The 23,282-nt window shown below is 40.4% G+C and overlaps 2 protein-coding genes across 7 annotated transcripts in view; one reads left to right on the top strand and one right to left on the bottom strand.

Annotated features, from left to right (window-relative positions):
* Positions 1 to 1,764: 1,764 nt before the first annotated feature.
* Positions 1,765 to 3,955, bottom strand: LOC133405352 (P2Y purinoceptor 2-like). Its single transcript, XM_061682223.1, has 4 exons — positions 3,634 to 3,955; positions 2,426 to 2,594; positions 2,014 to 2,341; positions 1,765 to 1,935 (listed from the first exon to the last, which is right to left on the bottom strand). Exons 1-4 carry the CDS (start codon positions 3,953 to 3,955, stop codon positions 1,765 to 1,767), a joined length of 990 nt encoding a protein of 329 aa, XP_061538207.1.
* A 4,916-nt stretch (positions 3,956 to 8,871) lies between these two features.
* The window catches only part of LOC133404896 (F-BAR and double SH3 domains protein 2-like), a 49,904-nt gene continuing 35,493 nt past the window's right edge, over positions 8,872 to 23,282 (top strand). For all 6 annotated transcript variants that reach the window (XM_061681389.1, XM_061681388.1, XM_061681387.1 and 3 more), the window contains exons 1-3: positions 8,872 to 9,152; positions 14,092 to 14,189; positions 21,058 to 21,103. In XM_061681389.1, the coding sequence (XP_061537373.1) occupies positions 9,132 to 9,152; positions 14,092 to 14,189; positions 21,058 to 21,103 (165 nt within the window). In that variant the 5' untranslated portion in view covers positions 8,872 to 9,131. The remainder of the gene's footprint in view (positions 9,153 to 14,091; positions 14,190 to 21,057; positions 21,104 to 23,282) is intronic.

The following is a 23,282-nucleotide window of genomic DNA, read 5'->3' as shown; positions in this document are numbered from 1 at the left end:
GTGACAATTTTTCAAGAATATAATGTGAATTTGAATTTGTTTGGCAGAAGTTATGACAAAAAAAATCAGCCATGAATTCCGAGAGATTATATATTAATACAAAAATAACCATCCTGGGTCTTGCCTACTTGGCCATCACATGTAAAGCAGGAGTATTCTCAACCCTCATCTGATTTAACTGTCTTTATTCAGCTGCCCCCCCCCCCCCTAAAATTGGTCAATTTAAATATATTCATTGGTTTATTGTCAAGAAATAAATATTTTCATTTTAACAATGTATTTTCATAAATTGCTTGATTATGATTAAAATCCTTAAATAAATCAATTTACAATATATATATTTTTTGTAAATATAAAAAATACAGTGCTGTAAAAGTATTGGCTCTCTGCTCAAATTCTTATAGTTTTGCATAGTTTCCCCATCAAACAAATTGTAAATATCAGACAAATGTAACCCAAATGAACTTAAAATTCTATTTTTAAGTTATTTCATTTATTTAGGGAAAAAACTTCAAAGTTAACTGGCGCTGTGTGGCTAATCACAATTTGTGGTTAATTTTCACTGCTCACAGTCTACCTCCAGACCTGTTCAATCAAGGAATCACTTTAAACAGAATCTGTCCTGACAAAATCAAGTCAGACAAAAGATCGAAAAAAGCTGCACTAAAATGACACGATCGAAACAAATTCAAAAACAGTCAAGAAATTAAATTATCTATCAGTTTGGAAAGAGTTACAAACGCCTTTACTAAAGCTTTAGGATTCCAGCAAACCATAGGGAGAGCCTTTATCCTCACATGGAGAAAATATGGAAGTGGTGAACCTTCCCAGGAGTGGCCGGCCTCCAAAGTTTAGCCCAAGAGCACAACAATGACTCACCCAGGAGGCCACAAAGAAACTCAGGATAACGTGCAGATAACTTGATAACTGCAGGTCTCCCTTGCCTCAGTTCAGGTCAGTGTTCATGACACGTACAATAAGGAAGAGCCTCGGCAAAAATGGCATCCATGGCAGAGTTCCAAGGCAAAAACCACTGTTGACTAAAAAGAACATAAGGCATGTCTTTCTTTTGGAAAAAAAAACAAAAAACAAAAAAACTGATTCCCAAGACTTGGAGAGAATTATTATATGGACTGACAAGATGAAAGTTGAGCTTTTTGGAAGCTGTGTGTCTTGTTACATCTGGCGAAAATGTCGCACAGCATTTCAGAAAAACATACCAACAGTCAAATGTGGTGTGATGGTCTTGGGCTGCTTAGCTCCTTCAGGACCTGGACAGCTTCAATAATGGAACCGTGAATTCTGCTCTTTTAACAGAAAATCCTGAAGGAGAATGTTCAGCCAGTTTGTGATCTTAAACTGAAGCGCACTTGGATTTTGCAGCAGGATAACGATCCAAAACACACCAGCAAGTCAACTTTTGAATGGGCTTAAAAAACAAAATTAAGGTTTTGGAGTGGACAAGTTAAAATCCAGACTTGAATCAGATTGAAATGTAGTGGCATAACTTTAATGCTAAAATGCATGATCCATGAAGTTGAGTCACCTTAAATGATGCTCCCTTCAAAAAGTTTCTTTATACAGTGGTTAATTGTATTTTACATTAGTTGAGTGTCAAAATGTTACTTAATACATTTCCTGTTAACATGTTCACACTATACAGATTAGCTCTATTTCCATTTGTCCTATGTGACTATGTGTCTGAACAAAACTGATGTCAATGTCGGAATGGATTGTGTTTGGCTTCATTCCTTCTGCTAGCAATCATTCTCTCTCATCTTTTCGTCTTTGGAACCTTCTCTTACTGGTGAGACTAGTGCGGACGTCCTGTCCAGCTAAGAAGTAAAGGATAGGATCCATGCAACTGTTGGCACTAACAAATGGACGGGTCACCTTGTAGGCAATACTGGATGCCTCAACCAAGTTACAGTTGACCTGCAAAAAAAACAAAACAATTTCACTATTAAACTTAAACATTTGATAAAATGTTGGAGAAGTGCATGTTGTCCTCACCTGTGCAGGATTGACCTGTCTCAGGTATCTGAAACAATAATACAGGCTCCTGGTGAGGTGGAACGGGAGGAAACAAAGTATGAACGTTGCCAGCACGATGATGATCATCTTCACTGATTTCTGCTTGGTGCGGAGTGCTCCTTGGCCCCCTCCCTCACCGCCCCATCCAGGTTCCAGAAGTTTCCGCACCATTAGGCCATAGCACACCATCACCACCATGAAGGGCAGGGCAAACATGAACACCGACACGGCTGAGCTGTACACCAGAAAGTCGTCAAAGAACTCTGGGCTGGTTGTGTCGTAACAAATCCTATCTGTGGCCACATCCCTGACCAAGGACATAGAAGATTACATGATTATCATTGTGCTATATATGACAAATGTGGAGAGAATGAGATTGGATTGTCCTGACCTTATTCTTGAGAAGTAAAGAATAGGTGCCTGACAGAATAACACACAGGCCCAAACTGCCACAGACACCAGTTTGGCCCGACGAGCACTGATCCACTTCAAAGAGCGGACTGGGTAGCAGATACCAACAAAACGATGCAGGCTGATACAGCACAGGAATAGAATAGAACCTGGAAAAAACATTCAAATTGTCACAGTTACACTGGACAGTACACTCACCAACCACTCAATTAAATACACCGATATAAACATGGGGGTGTCCAATATAGGGGCTGTATTAAAACTAATTATGTAGTTATGCATGTTCATAGACCAGTACAATGTTAACCTCTGGTGACAAAACAACCAGGTTTAAAAAGAATCAGGTCACCTCAAACGAAACTACCTAAATAAAACAAACACATTTCAAGAGAGCGGTAACATTTTGGCGACATTATACAAACACAGAGAATGATCTTGTGAATCCCTTGTTCGTATGTCCCTGTCTTTAACATACTGCCCCCAGGTGGCCAAGGCACCCAAACCAGAAGGAGCAGCACAATCTCAGTTGAAATTAAATGTTGCGAAAACGGTTGAAATTCTTTACATTCTATTTTATTAGTTCATTACATCCATCCATCCATCCATTTTCTGAGCCGCTTCTCCTCACTAGGGTCGCGGGCGTGCTGGAGCCTATCCCAGCTGTCATCGGGAAGGAGGCGGGGTACACCCTGAACTGGTTGCCAGCCAATCGCTGGGCACATACAAACAAACAACCATTCGCACTCACAGTCATGCCTACGGGCAATTTAGAGTCTCCAATTAATGCATGTTTTTGGGATGTGGGAGGAAACCGGAGTGCCCGGAGAAAACCCACGCAGGCACGGGGAGAACATGCAAACCCCACACAGGCGGGGCCGGGGATTGAACCCCGGTCCTCAGAACTGGGAGGCTGACGCTCTAACCAGTCGACCACCGTGCCGCCGACTAACAAAATGAATTGTTTATGATAGCTGGGATAGGCTCCAGCACGCCCGCGACCCTAGTGAGGAGAGAGAGAGGGAGAGAGAGAGAGAGAGAGAGAGAGAGAGAGAGAGAGATGGAACGGATTCATTGCATTTCCATTTATTTCAGTGGTGAACGATGAAGTGAGTATAAGTGTTCGGAAGGAATGAAACTCCTATCTCAAGGCCCCACTGTACTATGTAAAGTATTATCTAAGAACCGCACCATATAAGTTGGTATAAAACAGGAAGCGTATGAGCTTGCAGAGAGGTTCACCGAAGGGCCAGTCATTTTTATCTGCGTAGTAGTAGATGAGGAAGGGCAGTGTGAGGATGTAGAACGTGTCACACATTGTCAGGTTGATCATGTAGATAGTGGAGGGATTCCAGCGTTTTGTGCGGAACACAATCGTGTATAGCGCCGTGGAATTCAGTGCCAGGCCGAACACGAGCACCAGGGAGTAGCTGACGGGAAGTAGAATGTATTTAAAATCTTCTTGAAAATGACAGTAGAAGTTGCTGACATTGCCTGGTTCGGTATTGTTCATGTTGACTGGTCCACCTATAAGAAAACAGACAACTTAAATAGTTACTAAAGAGGTTTTTAGAGACAATATTAGGCGGCTATGTGTACAAGGCATGCATAGGTAGAGCTGCACTACATTTGAGCTCTCTCTCTAACATTTTGCTAACCTTATTTAAGGTAAAATATTCGAAACACACACTTTGGGGATGGGTGCATCAGTCGAAGGGTGGCAAACCCAAGGCCCGCTGGCCGAATCCAACCCTCTACGTCATTTAATGTGGCCCGTGAAAGCGTGCCCCATTTCGCTCTTTGACTTCTATTCAAAACTAGCCACAACAAACATAATAAATACAGGGGTGATAATTAGGGTTCCCAAACAGCAAATTAGGTAAGAGACAAGAAAGATAACTGCGTCACGCTCTAGCCCATACACTTATTCCATCAACAGCACAGCATGGCTCGTGCTATGCATTTGGCAGGACAGTACATCCAACTTTCAATGTAACTCAGTTAAAAAGACATCAGGCGAATGTGTATCAGTGCAACATGAAAGTGCAGAACAAAAGCAATTTCCAAGGGCCTTAAAACAGCCTCTCCCAGGCACTTCGGACTGAGCCAACGCAATAAAAAATGCGACTGTTATTTTTAAAGAATCATAATTCACACTGTTCAAACTGTTACCATTGCACTTGTCGACATTGTTAATTTCCAAACAAGAAGATAAACTATTCAATGTTACACTTTCCTCAAGAGAAAATATTTAGATGTAGCTTTTTTAAAATCATTCAATCTGTCCCTTTTTCACACAAAATATAAGCAGTTTGTTTTGCATTTTGTTCCAAAATGTACCATAAGTGAACCGATCCAGGACCTTAAAACGAATGTACGTACCGAGCTGTGATTTTTGGCATACCGTTACACCCCTGGCAAGTAAACATTTCTGTGGTTTCGCCATTATAACTGGTTGCCTGAGGGCAAACATAACAACAGTGATGCGAACATTTGACACTCAACTCAACACTATCTACCTATCTAAACCGAAAAACGCATCTTAGACCTCTAGTAACTCATGCAGACACAGAATCTACTACAACTTCTTTTGAGCCCATTATGCATTCTCGTCCCATTCTCTTAAGTTTTACTCACGTAAAAACCTAAACCTTCTCGTGACATTCCTTTCACATTTATTCAAAACATCACCTCTTTGCACATCTTTTTGGTCTTCCCTCCTCTTCCTTAAACACAACAAATGGCAATTCCGTTTAAGACGCAACATACCTGACAGATTCTCCTGCAGTTCTCTGAAAGTTCCAGGTCTCTGTGTAGCTAGTTTTTTTTTTTTTTTTTTTGCCAATGTATAGCTAAATTGAGTTGGAGCCGGTCGAGCTAGGACCTGCATGTGCAGAGACCCTCAGGCTGTTATTCATATGGAGGATGGCCACAGCAGGTCACTCTTATTTTGCTTTATTCAAGCCAAAAAAAATGGTAATACAGAATACAAAATATTAGTCTTATGTTAAAGCATAGGAGGATAGGAGCATATTCATATATAAAGCATATTCAAGGGAACATTTCAACCATACAAGAAAAATTGTGTAGATTTACATCTATGAGTTTCTTCATTGCACTTTTCTTACCTGACCACAGCTGAACGAATGCAAGTGAAATCATAAAAATGTACAGACAAAAACATCATTGCAGAACCCCAACCAATGACTCGCAGCCATTTCCCCCACAACACTGAAAAATTGTGCATGATACTGAGAGAGGGAAGGTGAGAAAGTGCATTTAATAGCTTACCTGCTTCTGAAACAATGTGTATTAATGATTAAAAGCCCCTTAACCTTGGCCATGGAGACATAAATTAACATATATTTGCACAAATGTTTTTTTGAATGCATTTATGTGATCAGGGTTTGGTAGTGTAGTGATACATGCTGCTGCCTTGCATGCACAGTAGACAGTGTCACAGTATCCATCCACTGCCAGTCTCAAGTCCAGACAAAAAAAGAAGAATATATATATATATATATATATATATATAACAACAGTATAATATATATATATATATATATATATATATATATATATATATATATATATATAGTGGGTTGTCAGGAGGAGGGCACTTTAAAACTCTGCCAAATCAGAATCAGAATCATCTTTATTTGCCAAGTATGTCCAAAAAACACACTAGGAATTTGTCTCCGGTAGTTGGAGCCAAATCATGTGAACAACTTACCATTGCAAGCCTTGTTGGGACAAGCCGAAAGACGCAAAAATATGATCAGTTTTACGTGTAGAATATCTCTGTCAAATTCTTTTTTAAAACCATTTACGTTTATATTTTCTAGACAATGGCCAAAATGTAGAGGCCTTTGGAATGATGGTTTGTTTCATATATGGGACTTCTGATCAAAATGTGTGTGATGAATGGTAATATTGCACTATTCATAATATCACTGGCAAAAAGACACACACACACACACGCACACACACACACAAATAGTGAATTATGTATAATTACTGTATATTTGGGATTGTGCCATCACTGCCACAGTTAGTTTTTTAGTAAATACGACACATATTACATGAAAATGAACAAAACATTCAAAAAATAAAATGGAAAAGAAATCCTCACAATGGTTTTAAACAAGGGATGAGCAAACGTTTGCATACAAGGGCCACACGATGGGCCATGTCATTTGTAAATGAGGTTAAGTTAAAATGTGTAAGTGAAATTGTTTATTCGAATAATAAAATATCAATTCACTCTCATTTTAAATGCAATTGTTTATAATAATTGATTTATAATTAATGAAGCAATTAATTCATAAAATAAAAATTTAAAAGTATGTATAAAATCTATCCATCATTTAAAGGTCCCCTATTTTGGCTATTTAGACCTCGATAGAGTGAGTCTCTAACATGGACTTACAACAAAAGTGACAATTTCATTTTTAAAAAAACACCTTGGTTTTGTCATACAGAAAAGGGCCCTCTGACAGCTACTTCTGTTTGACCCAGTTTTGTATCCGCTTTGTCCATATTTGGCTAAGACCGCCCCCTTTCCTCTGATTGGTTGCCTGCGTGTAGAAAACCCACTTGTGAGAGCACATGTGTTTGTTATGTTTACAGCGCTGGCGAGGGAGCAGAAAAGGAAGGCGGAGATCTTTTCCTAGTGACGTAGATCAGCTCGAGAAAATCGAATGACCTGATTTCAGGCCTCTCGGCAGAAAAACATCTGGAGCTCAGCAACGCGTGGACAATTTTAATTCATATTTGACATGTTTACTGAGACACCACACAGACAATATTACATCCCAAATACCAGAAAAAGTTGGTTTGGCAAAATATGTCCCCTTTCAACGGAATAAATAGATGCATGCGGTCACTACAGTGGACAGCTACTTATAGGAATCTCATTAGTCACGCATCGCAGGGTTAAGGTCCACGTACTGTAGTACTTTGTCCTCACAAGTAAAACAATTCTACACCCTATAGAAGAATGCCTGGGGAGCATTAGTAGCACGACTACAATATATTTTAAGTTTTTTTTTTCTTTAGTAGTGACACTTTTGGCCTACTAGCATGCAATTAAATCATACTTGTAAACTACTGTGTTGCACTAGTAACACTAGTAGGCATGTGCCACACACGACACACCAGTGTGCTGTTGGACCCAACGAGTAGAATCAATATACCCAATAGTAGTTTTGCCTCAATAGTAACATGCTGTTGTCCTGGCTAGTTACTAGTGAGGACAAGGTGCATATTACTACACGGCTATCGCGCAAGCATATCGCTCCAACTAGCACTAGATGTTTACTAATTTTTTAAATCACAAGTAGCATGCAGTTGTCAACTAGGGAAGTTTTGACTTACTAGTAACATAAAGTAATTGTCTTCCTAGTAAAGAAAAACTCCATAGGGCATACTAATATAGTTTTGAATAAATGTTCGAACAGTGCTACTAGTGAAGCGCCAGATGGTAAATTGTTTTTATTATGTCACCAGGGGCACGTAGTTGTCAACTCGTGCATAGTTTGTGTGTTAAGTCATGTCAAAGAAGATTTTCTGTCACGACAGTTTTCTGAATCTGAGTTTTCCTTAACTAATAATAACATTTAGCTGTCCTACTAGTAGTCCTACTAGTGAGGACAAAGTGCGTACTAGTACATGGTACACAGTCTTTGAGCTGGATATCAAGGTTAATCGAATAAATGCTCAAACTACGTACTACAAGTGACGCACTTGATATTAACTAGTATATTTCTTTTGTCCTACTAGTATGCCAAAGTTACCCTACTAAGGACAAAGACCATACGAGTACATTGATCTTAAGATGGATACTGTCAAGGATATCAAGGATATCAAATAAATTCTATATATCTTCTTCTATTCTATATATATATATATATATATATATATATATATATATATATATATATGCAAATTATACATTTTATATATATTATTTTAGCAGTCTGAATGCGTCAAACCAAAGCAAACGTGCAACCTGAAAAGTGCCTCATCGATGTTTCTGCGCTCGACTGCGGTGCCTTGTTGCCATGCAGCCGAGCCTCTGCGGCACACTCAAGCGAGCTGTCACGAGCAGGATGTCCTCCTTGACGACGAGAATGCACAAATAACCTCACTGAACACGGTGAAATGTTGCCTACGTGTTGTGGAGACATAAGGTGAAAGGCAGGAAATTAGTAGTCAGGAAAAAAGGTTTCTCTTTTGCGCCTGTTATTCCCCTTTACCGACACCGGATGCGCTACTATGCGTCGCCACTCGGGGGAGCCATTGCTCTTGGCATCCGATGGGGTTCCCCGTTATTATCAACCTTTCCTCCCCTCTGCTTTTCCGCCCCCCTCCCCAGCTCAGATCAGCTCAGTACACTACTGTACTCTCTCCAGTCATCCAGCAGTGGCAGCAAGCAACACAAAAGTGCTTACACGCTCTCCTCGCAGCTTCACTTTCTGCTTCGTATAAACCAGCCCGTTTGCCATCAATCATGGCCGCCGGAGTACAAATCTAACTCCCCGTCTTTCCTCCCTGTCGCTTGGACTACTGTCATTTTATTATTTTTATTTTTTTATGGTCGTTGCAGGAAGAAATATCATCCGATTTGGTTTTTTTTTGGATTACAATACATTTCACAGGGGAAATACCATTCATGTCAATACTCCAAAATGCAGCCGCCGCCGAGGAAGGTGAGTGATTTCCACTGCCCGTTATTGATGCTTTTCTTGTTTTTTTTTTTTTTTTTTTTTAGCCTGACTGAGACAATGACGAATGGGAAACAATGTACAGTAGTAACATGATTAATAGTCCAGATAACCGCACACAAAGCGTCTTGTTCGAAAAGGCAGAGACAACACAGAAAGGGCAATTTTTGCTTGCTTTTACCAGCGGCGTGTTATCGCTCTTAATATTAACCATAATGACATGATGTTGATGATGGTGACGATGATGATGATGACATCTGTCCAGCCGTCAAGATGACAAAACGCTACGTTGGTTCACACATCGCCTTTATACACAACAACAAGCCACGCTACTATACACACACATGTGACACATTATTCCTACGCCCCCCCTCACACGCAATGTGACAATATCAAATATCATGAATAGCCTTCATATGGATGTCCCTTTTTTTCGTGGCGTTAGCAAGCACATATGCTAGCTAGCTATGTTGCCATCTGTGTGTTATGTGCCCAGCTACTGTATACTGGAAAGCACTGGCTCAATATGCTTGTGTGAGATTATGATGCTTGTTGTCTTGAGGGGTAGACCTTCAGTCTGTCCAGGGTCACACACACACACACACACACACACACACACACACACACACACACACACACACACACACACACACACACACACACACACACACACACGCACTACACTGCTGTATTGATTCAGAAAGGGCTTCTGAGAACACTGCTAAGTCCCTTTTATGATTGGTAGTGTGTGTGTGTGTGTGTGTGTGTGTTGTCCTGAAATAGCTGCATGAGAGGCAATTACCTTGGTGTGAACCAGTGCACAGTTTCCTCTTAATTACCACATATTCCCCATGTGCCACTTGTGCTGTGGCTTCCTATCTTCCCTGAACGTGCCATGTCACGTCTGTGAAACACATCACCATGGAGGCTGATGATCACAATACCTGATCACAATATCGATTGCCCGCTTCATTTTTCATGTAGTCATAACCTTTGTCATATGTGTGCAAATGATTTGGTTGAAGGATAATATTTTGTCGACTATGGCATAACCTGTGAATGTGGCTGACATATTCATTACACCCCTGCATCAGTCTGTTGGAAACTACTACCGTACTTTGGCTCCCAGTAGGATCCACGAAGCTGCTTAAGTGTCTTGTTGATGTCTCAGCACATATGTTTACACAGTAAGAATGCATCATTTGCATATTTTGATCAAAGATGATTGCTTGTGCCCTGCGGAATGCTGGTGACCAGTCCAGGATGTACAAGGCCTCATCATAGGCGCCATTTCACCCGTATAGAAGCGGTGTAGAAAATGGATAGATGGACTAATAGTTAATTAGGCACGAGACATATCGTATTTAAAAAATATACACTTCTCTAATACTGCTTATCCTGTTCAGGGTTGCTATCCCACCTGACAGTCAATCACAGGTCACACATATAGTGGGAAAAGAATATGTGTCATTTTATGTAACACTTCTTCACTTGGAAGAAAATCTCCTGAGACATGGAATACAGCCGTATGTCAACATGTGTTACTGTAATAAGGGCTATATATGAGATGACTGTGAGTTTCGAATTGGTCTTCATGCTTTGCATCCTGTTTCAGATCCGTATGTATGTAAAAACTGTATGTCACACCCTAGCTTTCAATTGAAATTTGAAACACTTGAAAACGTTTCACAAATGTGACTGATTAAACAAGACACATAATTGAACAAGGTTGTACAATTCCGAATGTGTCGACATTTTTCAGGAAAAAAATATGCTCCTAATCATCACACAAAACTTTGGAGTTGCTGTGAGTCATCAGCAAATATTGCTCGGTTTGGCAGAGAGCCTTTACGAATGAATTGTGTATGTGTCTCTGTTTTGCTTATTCTTGGACTTTTTTTTTTTTGTGACACATTCAAAAAGACCCCTCCTTGAGCTGTCACCTTATCGTGTTGGAGGGGTTTGTGTGTCCCAATGATCCTAGGAGCTAAGCTGCCTGGGGTTTTATGACCCAGGCAGGGTCACCCATGGCAAACAGGTCCTAGGTGAGGGACCAGACAAAGCACAGCTCCAAAAACCCCTATGATGACAAATAATTCAGGAAGACGTTTTCCCTTGCCCGGACGCGGGTCACCGGGGCCCCCCTCTGGAGCCAGGCCTGGAGGTGGGGCTCGAAGTCGTGCGCCTGGTGGCCGGGCCTGCACCCATGGGGCCCGGCCGAAAGGCGAAGCTCTCGATTTACCGGTTCTATGTGAAGACACCGACCATGTTAATAATTTCTCAAAATAATTATCAGCAATGACTTTACTAGGTAAGAAACAGATATCAATATACAACCCTTTATTTCTATAAATCTAAGTACACTTCATTTCTATATATCTCTGCACACATTACATTTTCAAATGATCATTTTTACAACATTCCTTGGAAATTACACTCAGTAGGAAAGCACTGGCGAGCTATTTTTAGAACAGTCCCATAGCCTACTCATGTGGTACTTGGGGGCGACCTGATGCCAGCGAACTCCATGTTAACAACTCCTGCCCAAGTGTCAGCATTGACAGTTGTTATCAAAGTTGATTTAAATTCAAGCGTTTTGTAATGATGGTTAACTTATTCTTGCAGTTGTATGACAGTTAAGAATTGCTTTTGTCAATTAAGTAAAAATGTAGTGTTTTATTTTTTTATGGCTGAACAACTGCAATATTTTAACTTCTAAATTGTATGACAGTTAAGAGTTTTTCCTGCGGTTGAAAACAAGGGCCCTCTACAGTTGATAAAGGTCTTATGACAGAAGGACAGTTTGAAAATAAAAGATTCTTTCCATTTTCATGATTTAATTTGGCGATAATTGTGTCTAATTCAAAGAAGCAAGGGGTCGACCAGCATCACGGAATGGATTGTGTTTGACCTGAGAGGTTCCACTCGTTCAATACCAGTTGCACTTTTCCTGTTGCATGACTTTCGAGACCTTGCTCTTTTTCAGAATCAGAATCAGAATCTTCTTTATTTACCAAGTATGTCCAAAAAACACATAAGGAATTTGTCTCCGGTAGTTGGAGCCGCTCTAGTACGACAATAGACAGTCAATTGACAGAGAACACTTTGGAGACATAAAGACATTGACAAAAAAAAAACAGTCACTGAGCAGTAAAGGGCTGCTAGTTATCTGGTAATGCCGGTACATTATTTTATTTTTTTGACAATTGTGCAAAAAGATGCAGTCTTCTAGCACTTAGAGCAGTTCGAATGACTAATATTGTAATATTGCTTAAAGTTATACTCTTCTGGTTTTCAGTTATTTCAACTTTCATCTTGCTCATCTCTTATTTGCTGCAATATTCTATCTGTCTGTTTGTCTGTGTCTCTCTCCCTCCCTCCCTCCAGCCCTCCCTCCATCCCTCCTTATTGTCCCTTGCTCACCTGCCATCTTCTTCCCAACTAAGCTTTTATGACCAGTCCACCTTCAGCCGCTCTTCCCCACTCTGTCTCTGTCACCTCTCGCCCTTCCTCTTCTCCATTGCTTCCTGTGCTTTACAATGAATGATAGAGGGAGACATCAAGTCGCTTTTGTCCCGATAAAGTAATGAACCTCGCCCTCCTTATCATAAGACACAGTAGATGAGAGACAGTCTCTGTAGTGTGTGTGTGTGTGTGTGTGTGTGTGAAATAGATAGATAGAGAGTGCACATGCCAGTGTATTTGCGTGTTTGCTTGTTTTGTCCAGAAGAGTCACGATTGTGCCTGCTGTTAATGCAGTGAATAGCTAGTGGAATTCACCAGACAATACACAATGACCTTCACGGTGACTCCCTGGGCATTGACAAGTGTGTGTGTGTGTGTGTGTGTGTGTTTACGTGTATACATATATTTTTTAGCTCAGCATCTGCTGCATACAAACAATTCCCCTCAGTGTCTCAAAAACTGAGAAAATAACTGATTGTTAAAGGTAGAGTTTGTAGGTTTCAAACTGCTTTCAAGATTTGTATGTAGCCCTTCACTCCCCCCGTACCCCCCAACTCGCTTCGCTGACCAAAGCCAGGTCCCTCACTAACCCGAACGTGCATGATATGTGCTTTGTACAAAAGTTTATGCTTGTTTTGTCTCGAGAGCTGTCCAATATCTTCTTTTTAACTTTTGTTGCTAAAAATCCGGCCAAATAAAAAAAGTCTGCATGCGTCTGCTGTCTTTGTGTATGGACTAGGCGTGTGGCTTGAGTCCCAGGCATTTGCACTTGTTAATGGGAGCCCTAATAATAACACCATTGGATTACATAATTGACCTTGCATTTGATTGTTAGGTTAATGGTTAGTTTTGAACAGAAGTCAAGGAAAAAAATATGGCATGCTTTCTCTTTCGCTTGACGTAGAGGGCCTTGGGTCTTGACTTCGACAGCGGTGGTCTAAAGAATAACATGACATCAGCTATGGGAAGTTGAGCTACACCCACATCGATCTCTGGTATGGCACAACTCCTCCAGGCAGCATAAATCTCTTCAATACGCCACTGGGAAAATGGAAGCAGGAATTCAGAACATTGAGAGGGAAATTATATATTTAAAAAAATATAGCTGCTGAAACAACATAGCCCTGTGATTGGCTTGGCGCCCAGTTCAGGGTGTACCCCGCCTCTCGCCCGAAGATAGCTGGGTTAGGCTCCAGTACGCCCGTGACCCTGGTGAGGATAAGCTGTCCAGAAAATGGATGGATGGATGAAACAGCATAGTCAAATGGAGGACGACTTACAAAAAACAAATCTTAATTTTAAACCCGGATTTCCACACTGCAAATGATATGTGGCCTTGTATTACATTCTTGACATTTTTGCAACTGATTGACGTGTTAACCAGAAGGCAATGGTAGTGTAGCAGTGTCAAGCATATGAAATGAACTGCCTTGTTCATGTGCATTTTTGTTCCCCCCAGGTTAAAGTGACACAAGAGCTGAAGAACACGCACACAGACCAGTTGACAAGACTGCACTTTAAAAATCAGACTGAATGTGACCTGCTGGAAGACATGAGGTATGAACAGTCTTCTCATCCATTCCCTAGTGTAGAAAAACTGCCAGATGATTTAATCTCATCGTCATGTCTGCCATCATCAGCCTTGAGAATGTTTTTTTTTCTTATAAAGGACAAAGGGTCAGGAAAATGAAGGAATTTCCTGCTGCCCTCTTCCTGTTCTCTGAATGCCTTTCTTCTTTTTTTTCATTCATGCTAAGTCCCTCGTGTCATCCACCCCCTTGTCTTTCGTTTCATTTTGTCACAATTGCTCTGACAATCTTCTCTGGACTGTCTTATTTCTTTTTTTGTTTGTTATTTGGCAAGGGGATAAAGCTTCTTTTCCTTCACACGCTCTTATTTTGTCTGTGGATGAAATATCGATAATTTATGACAGCCCAATCTAATCATCTCGTGCTCTTCTCTCTCTTGCTTGCATTTCTTTTCTTTTGCTCACTTTCTCACATTGTTTCACTCACACTAAAGATAGACACACATGGAATTTGTAAATGTGTTATGCAGCATATTTGGGTGCCAGTAAAAACATCATGATTGTAAACATAAAAACAAAGATGCTCTGTCTGAATTAGCCCTAAAGATATCCATTTCCCAACGACAATGAAAAAGAAGAATATCGTCAAGGGTAGTAAAATTTGTCTGAGAATCGCCACTTCTGTGTGACAACACAAAAGCGTGTCATGTTATTCTAGTTAATTAGCCGCCTAATACGAATAACAACACAAAATGCTGGAAATCCACCATTGTCCTTGTTTACTCTGCTGCATTTTTCTTCTTTGTTAATTAGCGGGTTACAATGTGTCACACGGCTCTGTTGTTACATTATTTACATACTGGACGGAGCTATTGCTTCCATGGCCCATGATAGAAACAATCCAGACTAGATTAATCCAAACTGCATCATAGCAAGCTAAATTGAACAGGTCGAGTACCAGTACTACAACAGTACACTGAACTGACACCCTGACATAAGAATAGAGTACAGTGGAACATTTGAGGTTGAACACAATCTGTTTTGGCACATTGTTTGTTTGTTTGTTTGTTTGTTTGGATTTTGAAAAGCCCTGCGATTGGCTTGCAACCAGGACAAGGTGTAGCCCGCCTCTTCCCCATAGTCAGCTGGGAAAGGCTCCAACTCACCGGCAACCCTAATGAGGACAAGCGGTATCGAAAATAGATAGCTATATAAATAATAGAAATATTATCTTCCAGGATTAAAACTATTTAGTGGACAGGTCAATATTTGAACAAGTAAAATCTCATTTGTAAATTTAAAGATAAATGACAAAGGAGCAATGTGAAGGTGATTTGTATTGTTGAAGCACCTTTACACAAAAATCCAAGAAAAAGCCAAACGTGCTTGGAGTAAATTCTTGCTGACTCCAATAAATGCTTGCCGAGCAGATGTCGGATTTGATGAGATTTTGGCTGAAAAGCTGAGCAGCAGCGGTTCAAACCTAAGTGATCTTTCACTTTAGAGGTGTATATGCCCCGGTATTTTGCTTGAATTACAAATAGTACAACCACCTCAGACGAATTTCATATTAATTAATTTCGTAGTACTGATTTAAGGTGACCACGACCAAGGCAAGACTGAAAACAACAAATTACCATTCATTTGAATGTCACCTTTATCAGTCGAGATTATGGGCAACAGCGACATTCAGAAGCATTAATAATGATTAAGCAGTAAAAAAAAAAAAAAGGTCACTAATGTCTTCCTCAGAGAATGATCAAAATATTCACGAGAAAAAAATTTACTTCCTACATATACATACATATACACTTATGTGAGTGCTCCTATGTGGGCTAAAGCTGATTAATCAAACATTCTAACAAATATTATAATAACAATAATTTATTTTTGCTGAATACAATAATGTACCCGATATACATTTTTTTCAGAGAAATGAAAAATAAAGTGACCATTACAGTGCTCCTTTCAGTTTCCCCTTTTGAATATCATTGCATTTTTCTTTTTACATCAGTGGTTCTCAACCCCTATGGGTCAAGGCGCCTGTTTTACAGAAGAAAATTTTCACGGTAAACCAACAAACAAAAATGTCACACAAATTAGGAATAGTAAAATAATAATCTCATTTTGTGTCACAAACTGACATTGTGAAATATGGGCCTCTTTAATTGAACATAAAGCTGAATTCGTAGGAAGCCATGACTTATTCTGTTTTGTCAATAACAACAGGTGTATACGCAGGCTTATTCAAACCTCTGCCATCTAATGGAAAAGCATCTATTTGTTCCTCCTGTCACCATAACTCACTGCCATAGATGGATGAAAAAAAGATATATTTGTAATTAATAAATAAGTTTAGGACAAATAAAAAGAAATTGGATCATTTCTCCTGGGAGCCCTGATGATCTTTCACAGCACTCCTCTCGTGTGCCACAGGCCATGGCCTGGAATCGCTGCTTTACACCAATGTCGAGGAGGCAAGATTTTGATCCATTTCTTGCAGGGTCAAGCAGCTACATTTTAGAGCAGCGATAAGTGTCCCTGTGAATTGTACATTTGCGAATAGGAATTTAATCCTTTTTAAGAACAGTTTTTTTCCCCTTCTTCATTAAAATGTCACCCCACTCAGAAATTTCTGCCCATTATTTGCTATTGTGCTCAATGTCAAAGAAAGTACAGCATGAAATAAATCATGAAGCCACATTTGAAGCGTGACAACTTAGAATGACTCCCCGACCCTGCAGCAGGCTTACAGTATACTGTAAATGCCACTGGGAAGTTGCACTACAGTTTTCAGGTGGGCAAAAATGTACAAAAAGTACAAAAAATGGATAGATGGGCTTCCTAGCTTTCTGACAAGGAAAATTATAGTAATAGTAATATCCATGCCAGTACAATAACTGTTCTTGCAGTCACTGAGGTATGGATGTGAATTTCCAATCCTAAAAAATAGCAAAATGAGCTTTGATATCGTTGGTGAAAAGGTAACAATTCTATTGTCTTGAATTGTCAAAACAAAAGCATCATGGTGATACAATGATTGGGGAGACTGGATTTCATTTGGAAGGCGGAGAAACAAGCCCTACAGCTACAGTATGAGCATCTGCTGTTTTTCTCTCAGCAAGTGACTATCGCTCCACTTTCATGTCGCGCTCCATCTTATTTTGAATGTTTCGATTTGTTCGCCATGCGCACTTTAATTTAACTACTGCGGGCCTGATTTACTAAGGTTTTGCACGTGCAAAAACGTGCACAATATGAATCTCCAGTAACCTGGACGAATTATACAGTCAGAAGGAGTGGGAGCGCACTTCCGGTGTGCTTAAATGCCGCTATGTTGTGGATTAATGTTGTTATTTTATGGATTATTATGATTGTTGAGACCTGTCTTGCCCATCGTAGTATTAGCACTGGTAAAATTGAGGATAAACCTCGTAGACATTCAGTGCTATTTAATAATAATATTAATATTGTTTTTTTATTTTTAAGTATCAGCGCTTGTAAAGTTGAAGATAAACTTTGTAGACATTCAGCGCTATTTAAAAATAATATTAATATTAAATGTTTTGTTTTGTTTTTGTTACATTTTTGCATTTTTATTTTTGCAGCTTTTGCTCTGGAGTGCACCCTGGTGCATACAATGAAACTTTCTATTTAAACACCTTGATAAACCTCAACTTTACAGATGCTATGTCAGCTCTGTAAAGATGATGGCGCCTGGCGATTAGAAGAAATTTGCCATAAGGGAGGGGATAAATGTGCTATAAGAGTTCAACAACATGGTATTTAATTTCTGCTGCTGGGGTACTCGCCTACTGAGAAATACTAAAGGTTCAGTAAGAGCAGTGCCTAGGACCCTATGTAACTGCAGTGACGTCTTCAAACAGCCAAGCATCCATCCATCCATTTTCTGAGCCGCTTATCCTCACAAGGGTCGGTGGAGTGCAGGAGCCTATCCCAGCTATCATCGGGCAGGAGGCGGGGTACACCCTGAACTGGTTGCCAGCCAATCGCAGGACACACATAAACAAACAAACAACCATTCGCGCTCACATTCACACCTAGGGGCAATTTAGAGACTTCAATTAACCGACCATGCATGTTTTTGGGATGTGGGAGGAAACCGGAGTGCCCGGAGAAAACCCACGCAGGCACGGGGAGAACATGCAAAATCCACACAGGCGGGGCCGGGATTTGAACCCCAGTCCTCAGAACTGTGAGGCAGTCGCTCTAACCAGTCGGTCACCGTGCCGCTACAGCCAAGCAGTCTGAATTAATTTCATATATCCATGAGAGACCTACCTGGTTGGAGCTGACCTTCAAACATCACACCAGTGAAACGTAATCAAACACATGCATGCCGTAAAGCCTACGATGGATTTTGACTCTCAAATCCAAAAAGCTGCTCTGAGGTTATTTACCCTAATTAATCCAAAGGCTGGATTTAATCATCACAGAACACACACACACACGCAACACACCCACACGTATAAACACACACACAGGCGCGTCATGAAGGTGAAGTGAAAGAAAAAACGGAAAGACAGACAGATCGATTGAAAGATATCTGGAATGAAAGGCTGTTTAATCCTGTGGGAGACCATTTTAGGTGGAGGAGTCTTAAGAGGGGGATAAAAGAAAGAGAGAAAAAGAGAGAGCGAGCATGACGACGAGTTTGTGGACAAGGCAGTCAACTTGGTGTCCTCAATCCAACTCCTAAATCCTCAATACTCTTATATCTGCCTTAGTACACACACACACACACACACACACACACACACACACACACACACACACACACACATTACTGAACACTGAAATTCACATTAAAAGGAAAAGATGTTCAAGCAGATTAAAATCAGCAATTTTACATTTTACTGGTACATTACAAATTCCAAAACACTTTGGAATTTGAAAAAACTGGGAAACAAAATATGTTTCTGTTAGTTTTGGACATATTGTATGCAACTAACTTTGTTGTCTAATTTCACTATTGATGGGTGGGCATGCACTCCAGAAACACAACTATTAGTAGAGAAGCAATTCAAAAATAAAAAAAATCCTTATTACATGTTAGGGCTGCGCGATATTGGAAAAAAATTACGTTACAATTTTTTTAAACCTGTGATATATATTGCAGTGTGAAATAATACAGGCTCAGCATTGGGAAAGTTCAATTTCTAAGCTAGTTCAAAGTTCAGTTCATCGTTCCAAAAATGAAATAGTTCAGTTCATAGTTCATAATTAAAAATTTTGAACTGGCATTTCATTTCACCACATTGCCACCCTTTCAGTCCAAACTAGTAGCCAGCTGCAGCTTTCAGCCGTTTTTATATCGAGAGGCCTGAAATCAGGTCGTTTGAATTTCTCAAGCTTATCTTTGTCACAACCGAAGATTTCCGTCTACCTCTCCACTCCCAAGCCAGCGCTGTCAACATACAAACACGCATGCTCTCACAAGTGGGTCTTCTACACGGAGGCAACAATCAGAGAAAAGGTGGCAGTCTCAGCCAAATATGGACAAAGTGGATACAAAACTGGGTCAAACAGAAGTAGCTGTCAGAGGAGCCTTTTCTGGACACGTATGACAAAACCAAGGTGTTTTTTTTTTTTTTTTTTTTTTAAATGAAATTGACACTTTTATACTAAGTCCATGTTAGAGAATCACTCCATGGAAGTCTAAATAGCCAAAATACGGGACCTTTAACTGAAGCATTCTGATACAAATAATAACTGTTCTACAAATAAATCTTTTAAATTATGTACTGTATTAGAACAGAATCCCTGAACACACCTTACACACTCACGCAGCTGCAGCATGCCTGCCTAATTTTATTTTGAAGAGAGAAATAGGAAATGCAGCAAGTGTACGATCTTTTAATCTTTTGCGCATGTCCAAACAGGTCCCTCTGCTGGTCACCTTTAATATTACAGTTGATTCACTGTATATTACAGTACGCCAACATCGTAGGAGACTCTGCGATGTGACTATTGCGCACACCTACATCGTGATGACGATGCTCAAACAAAATATCATGTAGCCCTATTATATAAACTTTCATCCATCCATCCATTATCTGAGCCACTTATCTTCACAAGGGTCGCGGGCATGCTATCATCGGGCAGGAGGCGGGGTACACCCTGAACTGGTTGCCAGCCAATCGTAGGGCACACATAAACAAACAACCATTCGCACTCACATTCACACCTAGGGGCCATTTAGAGACTTCAATTAACCTACCATGCACGTTTTTGGGATGTGGGAGGAAACCGGAGTGCCCAGAGAAAACCCATGCAGGCACGGGGGGAAAATGCAAACTCCACACAGGCGGGGCCGGGTATTGAAATCCGGTCCTCAGAACTGTGAGGCAGACGCTCTAACCAATCGTCCTCCGTGCCGATCCACTTTCATACTTTGAGCAATTTTAAATTTTATCTCGAATGCAATACAATATATGTTGGAATGTATGGCCTGGCTATGATCTCTGGGTTTGAATCTCAACTCTGAACCAAGTTGAAATATTTTGCGTGTTTGCATAGGTTTTCTCCAGGTACTCTGGCTTCCTCCCACATTACAAAAACAAGCATCATAGCTTAATTGAATATGCTAAATTTCCCATCAGTGTGATTGTGTGTGTGTGTGTGTGTGTGTGTGTGTAATTATGTGCGTGCACATGAGTGTGTTTCTGTGTATGTGTATGAATAGTTTTTCAGTTTTTCTGTGCCTTCCAGTCCAGAGTGTACCCTGCCTCTCACCCAAAGTCAGCTAGTAAATAGCTAGAAGAATGAAATATAAAATACATGGTTTGAAATACATACACTTTGTATGTTATGGTTACTATTTTAATGACTATGTTGACCAACGTGTGCTGATTTTTTAATTTTGTTTATTTACAGGAGCTACAGTCTGAAGAAGGGACAGCTTGAGAGGGATTATGCACAGGTATGTTTTCTGTTTTACTGCACGGAAGGAATCTAAATACAATTTGTCAGGGAAAATCTCAAGGTTATTGATGGAGGGGAAAACACGTACTGTAAAAGGCTGTTATCTCAGCCCCCAGACCAACTAAAAAAGTGTAAAAAAAATAAATAAAATGCCTGCGCAAACGTCAACAAATAATCTGAGACTTTAGTTCAGACAGAGACAAAGGATTAACTGTGCATGTTCCTTTGACTTTTTTGTGGATCTCTTTGCAACTTAAAAAAGATGGACTGTCGTCATGGATGACATCATACAAGATGTTAGCGTATGGTGTGAGAGCGTTTCATAGACGTGAATAATAGTTCAACATACTCTCTCACTGCCGGTGTTTGGCAGTTTATCACAACAGGACCACCAATTTGTTTACACAGTGTTATTTCATACATGTGGTCTTGTAGAAGGACATGCAACCGATGACAGCAGAGATTACACATTAATTTAAAGGGTGGCCTCAACTGAGATGCTGCTAAAAATAGTACCTGTAGGCTGTACCTGCTGACCATTTTACAGAGAGCCAAAATGGGAGAGCTAATATACTGTATCATCTAACTACTGTATATTGTTCACCACACAGCTAACTCACGGTTGCACTCTGCCTTTTACCTTAAATCAACGTACACATTCCCAGAATAGAACAAGCTATATAGAAAATGGATGTTTATTGTGCTCAGCACCTTTGGTTTCAGAACAGGGTCAGTGTGTCTACTCCTCTCGACCTCTTTGCCTTGATTTTTTTCTCACTCCTTTCTCCCTCGGCACTGTCTTTATAACCTTAGAAATAGTGGTTGCCTAGCAACAAGCCCCTAGGAGATTCACTGTATTGCCTCCTTAATTTTGTATGTGCCTGTTTGTGTGATAAACACAGGCACACACCCTGTCTTTTAAAGCAGGTGATGAATAGGAAATTATTTTTTTAATTTTTAATTTTTTTAATGCTCACTTGCACCCAAATGTTTTTGTATAACAATTTACTGATGCCATGTTTCCCCTTTGCCTCTCATCACTGTTTGTACACGGTGTTCGGCTAGTTGGCCTACGCCTGTTAACACATACAAATTACACTCAACACAGACATAATTCATCCGATTAGCAGGCCTGTGAGACAGATGGAGTCAGAGAGATGGGAGAAAGTGAGAGGGAAAGGGGAGCTAGATTAATTGGGTGCAAGTCGTAAGGAACAAATAGGCACAATCAGTTTCACACAGAAAATTGACCTTGGATGGATGAGGCGAGGAACAAAGTTACATATAAATAAGGTCTCTCCGACTATGTGTGTGGGCACCATCTTGTTACCCACCTTACAGTATATACTGTAGTACCAGCATGCGCCTTATGATCGCTTTCAGGAACTGTCATCTTAACCCTACTAATGTTTATAAACAAAAACTTCAGTTCCCGTTAGGTGCATCATTCATTCATTCATTCATTCATCTTCCGTTCCACTTATCCTCACTAGGGTCACGGGGGTGCTGGAGCCTATCCCTGCTATCTTCGGGCGAGAGGTGTGGTACACCCGATCTGGACGCCAGCCAATCGCAGGGCACATATAAACAAACAACCATTCACACTTACTTTCACACCTAAGGGCAATTTAGAATATTCAATCAACCTACCATGCATGTTTTTGGGATGTGGGCGGAAACCGGAGTACCCGGAGAAAACCCACACAGGCACAGGGAGAACATGCAAAGTCCACACAGGCGGGGGCGGGATTTGAACCCCGGTCCTCAGAACTGTGTGGCGGATGTGCTAACCAGTCGGTCACCCTGCCGCCTAGTTGCATCATGCTAATCCAAAATCCAATTATTTATTTAATACATGGCTTTTCATACAGTTTTCTTGTGCTGTACATGGTTTGAATAAACTTTATTGACACATCATCACAGCCATCACGGAAGTATGTCCAGTACGAGTCAATATCTCTATTTTAGTGCTGTCTGTCTTCTTTGTTGGTGAGCCAAAGAAAGTTTTCCACCTCGGTGGACAATAAAGAATTATTCTATTCTATTCTATTCTAGAACAATCTAAAACAGGGCGGCACGGTGGTCGACTGGTTAGCACATCTGCCTCACAGTTCAGATAACCCGAGTTCAAACCCGGCCTCGCCTGTGTGGAGTTTGCATGTTCTCGCCGTGCCTGG

Source organism: Phycodurus eques, chromosome 7 (assembly GCF_024500275.1).
Source record: "Phycodurus eques isolate BA_2022a chromosome 7, UOR_Pequ_1.1, whole genome shotgun sequence".
NCBI lineage: Eukaryota > Metazoa > Chordata > Actinopteri > Syngnathiformes > Syngnathidae > Phycodurus > Phycodurus eques.
Note: the sequence above shows the minus strand (reverse complement) of the source record. Positions and strands in the feature narration are given on the sequence as shown.